This window comes from Ictalurus punctatus, chromosome 19 (assembly GCF_001660625.3).
Source record: "Ictalurus punctatus breed USDA103 chromosome 19, Coco_2.0, whole genome shotgun sequence".
NCBI lineage: Eukaryota > Metazoa > Chordata > Actinopteri > Siluriformes > Ictaluridae > Ictalurus > Ictalurus punctatus.
The window spans coordinates 8,105,872-8,116,437 of record NC_030434.2 but is presented as its reverse complement, the minus strand read 5'-3'; the positions used below and the strand labels follow the sequence as shown (position 1 = coordinate 8,116,437).

Here is a 10,566-nt window from a genome sequence, read left to right as displayed (position 1 = left end):
GGTTCCTAGACATGTGTTCTTGTTTTCTGGCCAATCACCAGCGGTTCTTCCGCTCCAAAGGATCAAAAATAATGCTACAGGGTCATACTATATAATTATACATGCACACATGTCCAAATGAGTGACAACATAGGCACGGAGTTCAACCGAATCCTGAACTCAGACATGCCATATATGTTTACCTGAGGGTCACCTTTGTTTGCGCAGCTGCAACAAATGACTGAAAATGGACTGTCCAAGTTTTCTAGACAGCATGTGCTAATAAGTGTGATGTGCGCGACCATGGATTTGGCTTGCTCCCGATATTTTTGGCGCAGTAGGAGGTTCCGTGGGAGGGCAGGAATGCGAGGCCGCAGACTCTCTGGACAGGAGGATTATGGACCGATCCAGGTCGTCTCTGCGTGACAAATGAGACCAGACCACCGCCTACTCACCGACGGGTAAATGACAGGCTTCCGAAGATCACACTTCCAACAAGGAACGGAAAATGAAGGGGAGAGGCCGGGATTGCTTGTGGCCAGAGCGTGGGCGGCTGCGACGAGGACACGTGTCCTTTCTCTCTCGGGCCTTCTGTCAGGGATGCTGCTTCTCTAAGTTGTCCTGGTCCGGTTGTACAGTGCCATCTTCTGGACAACAATTCACAGTTATTATGCATAGAGTTATTGTGTATCCATCCATCCATCCATCCATCTTCTATACCGCTTATCCTTTTCAGGGTCATGGGGAATCCTGGAGTCTATCCCAGGGAGCATGGAGCACAAGGCGGGGTACACCCTGGACAGGGTGCCGGTCCATCGCAGGGCACAGTTATTGTGTATCGTGCTATGATTTGTAATGCAAGTCCGAGTGTTCCTATATAGCATTTTGTCCACCTTCATTTTTAAAATCTCTGTGGTAAATGATTAAATAAAACATGAATGTGAGCTACTGAGTCAGACATAAACCGTTCATCACTCTTTATTTTCTATGCTATAAGATAATTTAACACGTCATTTTTTGTTGTACAATTCTATGCATTGTATATAAAGTGCATTCTGTCAGTCTAAGAGAAAAAAAATCAAAGCTTGTCTGGGATCAGACCATTCAAGTCACTGCCCTTGATAATACACCCATCTATTCATTTTCTGTACTGTTTATCCTACACAGGGTCGCGGGGAGCCTGGAGCCTGTCCCAGGGGACTCGGGGCACAAGGTGGGGGACACCCTGGACGGGGTGTCAACCCATCGCAGGGCACAATCACACACCCACTGACACACTGCGGACAATTTGGACACGCCAATCAGCCTACAGCGGACGTCTTTGGACTGGGGAGGAAACCGGAGTACCCGGAGGAAACCCCCAGAGCATGGGGAGAACATGCAAACCCTGCGCACACAGGGTGGAGGTGGGAATCGAACCCCCGACCCTGAAGGTGCGAGCTAAACATGCTAACAACTAATCCACCCCACCCCCCAATAATACAGTTCATTAATAATACATAATACCATGCCAATAAATAGTGTTTCAGAAGAATACTGTCTGTCCACTCTACACTGAAAATATAAAACAGTTCATACACATTTTGTAACACAGAGATCTCAGGACTATAAATAAAATATACAATAGGACACATGCTTAGGAAACTTCTCACTCTTCTTCTAATGCCATAGTTAGCAAGGAGACGGCTTGTCCTTAGAGCTTTTAAATGACCGGAAGCTTGGAGTGTCTCTGAACTCGGTGCAGTCGTTGTTACTTGCTCAAGCTCGAGTCTTTGAGACTGGCGAGGTGATCCTTCCTGTTGATGAAGATGCAGTGGAGCGAAACAGGTCTTGGGACGCTGTCTTCCATTCCGAGTGTGATGACAAACCTGCACATGCCCGTGTTGGGGCAGGCTGAGTACACCTGGCTCATCCTCAGTCCCTCGGGCAGAATGCAGTGCAGACCATCCACCAGGTGACGCACTGCCACGCGGATAAAGGCACCGTGGCTCACCACTAACGCGTGGGTGCGCAAGTTCTCAACCCCATCGTTGGCGAGTCCCGCGATTGTTGGCAGGGCCGATTCTGGAAGCTCCGGGCTAGAACTGGGACACGTACTGGGACAGTGGTCAGTTAGCATGCGCTGGAACATGGACTTCAGGAACTTGCGAAAACGTGTCTTTACCTGTACACACGCACAGACATCCATTTACAATTGTGATAATCAAACAAGCTGTTCACAATTCAACTATGACCGAGTGCTTACTGTATTACAATGTGTAGTCTGATGCAGTGAAAACAGATCATCCTTATTGTTCGCCCAGGGGAAAAAAAGGTACTACTTATCACGGATGGCTGTGGCAACGTCGGGATTCAAGCTCGTGATCTCTCAATGATGACACGGTGTATCCGTGGCCAGGAGATCAAGACAGCAAAACTGGCCATGACTGGATGGGAGGGATTTGTATTATTCTCTCTCCTGTCAATCAGAGCGACACTAGGCATCTGTGAGGTTACGTATGTCTCAGAGTGCAGTTAGAGCATTTCACCTAGTGTATTCAGCTGCCCTGTGATTGGAAAAAAATACACCGTCTGGCTTCATTTGTCTTGGAGGAAGCACATGCTACCTCATCTTTCCTGTTTGGTAGCTGTCATGTAATCAGGGAGAGCTAGCTAATGGGTGGGAATTGAAAAACGACCAAATAGGGAGGAAAATAAGTGGGGGAAAAAAGCAAAACAAAGATCAGTGTTTGTCTATCCTAGTCCTGGAGTACCTGCTCATCAGGAAATTAACAAACTAGGTTGAACTGGCTGAGATAGAGAAGGAAATCCCCAATTGTGCAGGATTGGGGAAAAACACCTGACTTTGATAAAACACCAGATAAATACAGTCCCCTCGGAAAGCAAGTCTAATATTTATGCTATACATGGAAGACATTTCTTCACTGGTTGTTAGCACACCTGTGGTTTCCTTCTTTTTCAGGACAGTCCAATTTCTCGTATTGGCTGTGCCAAATGAGAATCCGATAGATTCTCCCTCTTTTCTCAGCTTCAAAACGGCTTGCTTTTCTCCCATAGACAGCTCTCTGGTCTTTATGTTGGTTTTTTTTTTTTTTTTTTTTTTTTTTTTTTTTTAACAACAAACGCAGTCTTCACCGGCAAAAGCCAGGGTTCAAACCAAGAGTAGATATTCAGAGCTATTAACTGTTTAAACAATCAATGTAACAGGGCACACCTGGGCAGCAAGAAACACCTGTCAGTCACGTGTTTTAATATTTTTGATCACTTGATCACAAAGTGGGTGGGTTCAAATGAAAGGTGCCGTGTTCTAAGTTGTTGAACACATCATAGATTTAAATATCAGGGGATCTCATATTCATCTTCGGATCTCCTAACAGCCCAGTCTGTTTAAAGTACAGATTGTTTAGACTTCACTTGATCCAACGATTTGCTTGAAATGTATGTACAAATAAGAAAAAGCCCATTTAAGACTGAGCTACAGAGAAAGGGCCTGACTTTAATTACTGCCTGTTGAAATTAGTTTTGTTTTTGAAACATGCGACATGTATTTCTCAAAGGCAACCAAGAGGAGCACAAGGGATCTTAAGCATTCAAATCATTATGACAATGAATACGATTTAAAAAGCAGCATCGTGTTGGAAGTACATTATGCCTACTGCTGGATAAAAATCAAAAGCCTGAATCGAATTCGAAACCAAACGATTCCTGACTCCATCACGAACTAGAATCTTTACTCCAGCACTATGAACTGAAGTTTACCTGCTCGAGAGTTTCTCCACCCGGTGGTGTGAAATCCCGGCAGGCCTTTCCTGCTGCGTTCGCCATGTTCTTCAGGTCTTCTTTGGGCCGCCCCTCAGCCACGCCGAATCCCTGGCACAAGATGTAATCAAATCCAAGCCAAGCGTGTCAGACACACTGCATCGATTTATGCTGTGGTGTAGAGCAGGATAATACTGTGTGAACAGCTTTACAGAATGATACAGAGATGAATTGGCAGTCTCACCCTCTCTCTGAGCAAAGGATCCAACACCATCACCGTGTCAGCAGAGTGCAAGTTGTTCTTCAGGATGATCTCAGCAGTCTGGGGAAACAGGGAGGAATACATAAACTCCCAGGACCACAGATCAGTGTCTTTAGATTTTGAAATTCATATTCTCTCACACACACACACACACACACCTGGATGGCTCTCTGAAGATTGCTGACAAAAGCGTTGGTGAAGCGAAGGTCTTGCAGGTACTGGCCTGCAGCGTCCGCCTGCCGTAGTCCCATTTCTGACAAGGAAGTATCAATACCTTGACCTAAACCACACACACACACACACACACACACACACACACACAAACAAAACCCCACATATTCTTTTTTACCTCATAGCCGTCCTTATAGCCAAAACAATAAAAACCAATGTGTCTCCCAGGTTTTTGCTCATACCTTGCAGCAGTTTGTCTTTGTTGTACTGGGTTTCACCACTATGAGGAAGAAAACGACACAAACGATAACTTAGACGAGAGGATGCAGGGCCTTAATCTGATCATCAACGAGTACACTTAAGTCGCTAGTTAAACTGTATCCCCCAGCTCAAACGATAACTCGCCACAATGAGCTTAGAGTACGAGCGTAATTTAACGGACGTATCGCAGCCAGAGTGGTCGTACTTGACTGAAGGCAAACTCTGTAATCTGGATAAGTGTTCCGTCACTGTTGCATGCTTGAATCTGATTGGCCAGAAGGTGTGCATTAGTTTTGTATAACAGCACGGCTCGGACAGTCCTCCGGCTGTAGCGTAAACGGCAGGTTAAAGTTAATGCGCTCGTTCTAATACGTTGTTGTTTCTACAGTAACAGCTCATACCGACGGACATGTATGGTGGATGCGCATAACTGAAGACTAATAATAAATGGATTTTAAAAACATGTTAGCGAAATTACACGTATAATCAATGAGGTGGTGGTGTTTTTAGGGGACTTGACAAAAATAAATGCTTTCCAGGTTGTGCTTTTTGAGAGAGAGAGAGATTGGTGAGGAAACGCCTGTTTACCGCAGCGATAACGTAAGTGATGAGTGGAACGAATTTGTCTCTTAGAAGTTCCACAACATTCAATCAAACTATAAACCATTAAAATGCACAACGTTTCATTCATTAATGAAATGAAGATCGTAATCAGTGGGAAATTGCTGTAATGTAAGCGGAATAACACGTCAGACCGTGCTGTTATACAAAAATAATGCACTCGGCTTGTGCGCCGTTCCATATCACACCACCCAACGCCCATTATTTTCATATAACAGACACGACTCTGGGCTGTAGCACTCAAGTACCATCTTGGACCTGAGACATTTTAGACTAAGATTAGATGCCATTTATACTTGGAGCTGTCTCGGTGTTGGGCGTTGATCTCACTAAATACTATCTTGTAAAAAATAATGTCAGTGCTGTTTTTATAGTTCACTTGCACAAGGTTTTTGACAGGAAGTAATTCCTTCTTCTAGGTAATACTTTAAATAAACAATAATATGTAATCTGACCTGACTGGGTTGTTTTACTGATCATGCTTGGTCATGGCTGCAAATGTTACAAGCTCTTGTTGTAACCTCTAGCAAAAGTCTCACTATTTTAAATCATGCAGTGAGAGAATATAATTTTTTTTAGTTATTTAATTTAAGTATGTTCTCTTGTGACTAGAACAGACATCTCTTGCTTGATCAAATACCAGTATCTGGCATGTAGCCAATAAACCTACTAGTGGAACCCACATTTGGTCTTCTGTAAGAAACTGAAGTAAAGGCTTGTCCTCTAAACGGGATTTTGCGCGCGCACACACACACACACACACACACACACACAACCTTGTCCTTTCCTCAGGACATCAGGACATTGTAGGAAACCGCTCACCTTCTAGTAATATGCATGCACTAATCCAGCAGTATAAAACACCCACTTACTGTCGGACGAGTGTCAAGCCAAACGTGAGCATAATAAATAGAAACACAGAAATCCAGCGCGCGCTCCACACTTCCTTGTTTACATGTGGCAGTGAAGCCACAGCTCGATGACGTCAGCTAACGGGAAGCTAACGGCGCCGTGCTTGTCGTGGGAAAACACGCGCCATCTTGTGGCAAGATATGAGAATTACGTTAAAATAAATTTCCATTATGTTCAAATAGTTCGGATATATAGACCTTCCTTGGTGTAGGCTACTGTGAGCTCCCAAAAACATGCCAGTAGGTGGACTGGCTAAAGTAAATTGGCCCTAAGTGTGTTTTATATAATAGTAATAATAGTAATAATAATAATAATAATAATAATAATAATAATTGATCAATTCATAAATCTAGGCTAAACACACTATAAGGCTATAAAAGTATGTGGAGACCTGACCATCACACCCATATGTGGTTCGTCCCAAAAACTGTTGTCACAAATTTTCAACCACACAGTTGTACAGAATGTCTTTGTGTGCTGTAGCATTACAGTTTCCCTTCACTGGAACTAAGAGACTCAAACCTGTTCCAGCATCACAACACCACCGTGCACAAAGCGAGCTCCATGAAGACATGGTTTGCAAACTGTGCTGGAAAAAAACAAAACAAAAACAAACAATAGAACCTCACATAGAATCTGTAATGGTTTTAATGGTTATAATGGGAATCGTAACTGTAACACTCTCTGTGGGTCTCTACTGGTAATTTGTTGCCTTCTGTTGGTCGCATGTTATGTCTAGTGGACACCATTAAGGACCAATACGGGTAATGGTTTTAATGGCTAGCCGATGGTTTCTTGTCTGTAGACCAATACTGCAAGTATTTTGTTCAATTGTGCCTACTTTATTATTGTCACTCGGTCAGAAAATTACAGGTAAAACCCTAAAACTGTAGTTAGCATATTTTGATAGTGTAAATTGAAATTGCCTCCACCATAAAAACATACAAAGAAACAATAGTGAAGTGTTCAAGCCAAGAAACCCTTGATCAGGCAACCCGACAGGCGTTTAAATTTTATTTTGTTGACTAGTGGCATTGGGACGTTTCTTCCCAAATGTGTACAATTTAATTGTTATAACTAAGAAATCCATGTGATTTTGTTGGAAGTTAGACGAGACAGCTCCTCTTTGTGTGTTCTCTGAGAAAACATGAATGTAACATGTTTATTTAACATTTATGGAAAAGTACTCCACTGTGGGTAAGTCTTCAGGACTGGGGACACGTTTCCTACATGGTCTTACTACGTAGTGACATTAAATAAAACAGGCGTCTAGCACAAGCTATTAAAGATCATTTTAGCGGTTAAATACACAATTTAGTCCCTAGTGTGTAATTACAGTGCGATATCGCACGCTCACCGCTAGATGGCAGCACTATAGTAAAAAGCTGCCAACATTACAGTCAGTACGTTTACATGGACAACAATAATCCACTATTAACCCGATTAAGACGATACTCTGATTAAGAAACTAGCATGTAAACAGCAATTTTTAATGACCTTAATCTGATTAAAGTCGTACTCGAAGCAAACACAAATCGAATTAAGACGTGTAGAGTACTCCTGTTTTATTCGCATTATCGACGTGCGTTACAGACACATAAACACCTTAATCACACTTAACATCGTGTGAGAGTTCGTGTGGACACATACACACACGGCGGTGCTCAACCATTTGACTGCAAACAAGAGAGCACGGCTGCGTCCCAAACCGCGTACTTACCTGCTATATAATAGGCGAAATACATGCATCTTAGCTACTATATAGTAGGTAAGTACGCGGTTTCGGACACAGCCCATGGCTTCAAAGCAGTCGTGACACACACGTTTCTCTTCCCGTCCTTGTGAGGACCTTGACCTAATGCACTATGGCTATAGCTAAATGTAACCATATGTTTAATCGCAGTAAGGCTTCATTTTACTTTTTTAGTTTAATAAAGCTGTAGTCTTTGTGTGATTCCCCTCATACAACCACACACACCCACCAAACAAAGTGTCCTGTTTAACTTTATTGAACAGAGGAGAATGTGGAACAGTTACTAATCTCATACTCAAGGTTATAAACCGGGTATAACTCTAAAAAAACAAAACAAAGAAACAAAAAAAACTAGACAAATCTAGTTACATCCTAAACCTTTGGTCTTTGGTGCATATTGTAGCATTCTATTTAAGCAACCAATACATGTAAGACATCAAAAGGTCTATATATATATTGCCCACGTCACACATTCATCACTAGATATAGGCTGGAATGTGGACAAACATAAAAATAGAGAAAACTTTTTTTTTTTTTTTTTAAATTTAAAATAAAAAAAAATCTTTAAGTGAAAGAAGTACTTTGGCACCAACTGACACACAGAATGTTGGGAGAGAAGGTTTGGAATAGGCATGAACTCAAGTTCATAACAAAAGGTAAAATAAAATAAAATAAAATAAAATAAAAATACACTCGTCTTTGGTATAAATTGCATGTGAAGGTGAAGTAAAATATCATTTAGCACATATTTTTTTTTTTGGAAAAAATAAAAATAAATAAATAAAAAGGTATGTATTGCTCCTGTTGCACATGAAGCACCAGATCAGCAATTGAACGTGAATAGTCCTCAACATCAAGTCTTTGAAACAGAGGAACGTTACAATATCCACCCTTAAATATTCAAATGTCCAAGTTGGCAGCACGAGCTCCCTGATACACTTCCACAACTAAACGTACTGAAGCAGCAAGCATGACTTTTCTTTCTTTTTTTTTTTAATGCCAAGAAGCAGAAGAGAAATTGATAGCAGTAACACGACTGCGACAGATCGAAAGGTAACGAAAGGCATGCAAAGGGACGCTGAGCACTCACACCAGCTGCACAAGAGCAAGCCGCCCTGCTTCGCTTTCCACTCCAGTGGGTCCTTAAAAACAAAGCTAAGACACATACTACCATACAAAAATAATCATGTAGTAAACGTAGCAGCACACAAAGTGGAACGTAGGCAAACAACGCCATCGGTACAAGACAACGACGAAAAAAGCTCTTTTTCCTTTTAGCAGCATACTGTTCAGAGAGAATCTAATTAAAGGAAAACGAAAATGATACAAGATTTAAAAAAAAAAAAAAGCCAATAGAAATTTGATATGGTCTCACAACAGTACAGTAGCCCATACATAATGCAATATACTGGAATGTATCGAACTTAGTAAGTTGATGTAAAACACAGCAGTGCATTGCATCGTCATATGGCAGTATAGCCGAATCTGCATCTTTCTTAATAAACCTTTGTTTTTTTGTTTTTTTTGTTTTTAAGGAAGTGAACGCTTATGCACAGTTTTGAAGTGAGTCAGCAAGAGTGAAATTCAAGTATATACTTTAAAAATAATGAGCTGTTACGACAGCAACAGCAATAAAAAACCATTCCAAAGTCTAATAGATTAATTTAATAATATGCTATCTAAACTTGCACGGTGCAAATACTTTCCGGAAAAAAAAAGAAAGATAATAATAATAAAATTTTTTTTTAAAAATTGTAAATTTTTAGCATAACTTTCCGATTGCTATGATGGAGTCCAGTAAGCAGCCGGAAACCTTGTTTCTGCTACACCGTTGGTTAATGCTCACCAGTAAACCCTGCAAGTATACCTAACACAATGGGAAACCAGCCCCAGAATAGACAATAACTTAAAACAAAACAAAAACAAAAAAAAAAAAACCCAAAAACAAAAAAACAAACAAACAAAAAAAATTTATTAGAAAAAGAAGAAGAAAAAAAAAAAAAAAGCCTCTATTCGTCTGCTTATACACCATAATAATTCTGGAATAATGGAAAAAGTGCATTCAATTGGTTTTTGCTTTGAGGAAATCCGTAAAAATGTCAGAAAACATAAGCTAAATTACTCCATCACATACTGTGAGGTTTGACAAAAGGTAGCGACGACACCCCCGCAAATCATTTTAAATAAATTCACTTCTACAGGTTAGATATTGCATAAAGGTGCCGATGTCCTAATATTGACAGAAACTTCTTACTTGCGATACCACTACTGCATCTTCCTCAACCTCACATTCCCCGACTTGCCTTTCCTTTCTCGTCACTCGCGCCCTCTTTTCTCGCTACGTTCTTGACTTACAGGAGTCCGACAGAAGCGTGCGATCCTAACCCTGCGTGCGATCACCTGCGTTCTCGATCACAACACTAATCCCAGTCGATTATAAACCGGCCTGATGAAAGTCAAACCTCCAAACCTGCAACGAGGCAAAGCAAATTTATCGAGTGCCGTGTGACTAGCGGTCACGCAGCCTGCTCGTTTCTTGGCTTCCGCGATAAAAACGTGCCTGCAAACTACAAAACGACCTCCGTGTTGATTTCTCAGACACCTTCCTGCTCTGCAGTGCTCAGTCCTCCATTCACAGGGATACTGCTGTTATGGAGGCTGTTTCAGTCTTTGGCTGGAAAAAATTGTTTTCCTGGACCAACACTCGGAGAAGTGCGGCTTTCCTGTTCTTTCAAACGCAGCTAGCCTTCACAATCCGCAGCTCCCTCTGAGAAATAAAAATAGTCACAAATTAAAATCACCGTGACACTAACTAGTGCGGAGTAACACATAAATAATAATAATAATA

The 10,566-nt window shown here is 41.5% G+C and overlaps 1 protein-coding gene across 3 annotated transcripts; it reads right to left on the bottom strand.

Annotated features, from left to right (window-relative positions):
* Positions 1–939: 939 nt before the first annotated feature.
* tigarb (TP53 induced glycolysis regulatory phosphatase b) lies at positions 940–10,540 on the bottom strand. 3 transcript variants are annotated; one of them, XM_047162117.2, is made up of 6 exons: positions 10,279–10,540; positions 4,414–4,451; positions 4,159–4,280; positions 3,983–4,060; positions 3,739–3,849; positions 940–2,143 (listed from the first exon to the last, which is right to left on the bottom strand). In XM_047162117.2, exons 3-6 carry the CDS (start codon positions 4,249–4,251, stop codon positions 1,730–1,732), a joined length of 696 nt encoding a protein of 231 aa, XP_047018073.1. In that variant the 5' UTR covers positions 4,252–4,280; positions 4,414–4,451; positions 10,279–10,540; the 3' UTR covers positions 940–1,729. The 3 variants fall into 3 exon arrangements, with proteins under 3 accessions (XP_047018073.1, XP_017349602.1, XP_017349603.1); XM_017494113.3 differs by lacking the exon at positions 10,279–10,540 and adding an exon at positions 5,926–7,521; XM_017494114.3 differs by lacking the exon at positions 10,279–10,540 and adding an exon at positions 5,876–5,943.
* Between the last annotated feature and the right edge of the window lie 26 nt (positions 10,541–10,566).

What these genes read in the sequence shown, in the direction of transcription:
- tigarb (XM_017494113.3), bottom strand. Translation starts at nt 5,957, where the DNA reads ATGCTCACGTTTGGCTTGACACTCGTCCGACA. An exon ending in GGCTTGACACTCGTCCGACA is followed by an intron (nt 4,452 to 5,925) that starts GTAAGTGGGTGT and finishes TCTTCCTCATAG; the next exon opens with TGGTGAAACCCAGTACAACA. An exon ending in GTGGAGAAACTCTCGAGCAG is followed by an intron (nt 2,144 to 3,738) that starts GTAAACTTCAGT and finishes GCGTGTGTACAG; the next exon opens with GTAAAGACACGTTTTCGCAA.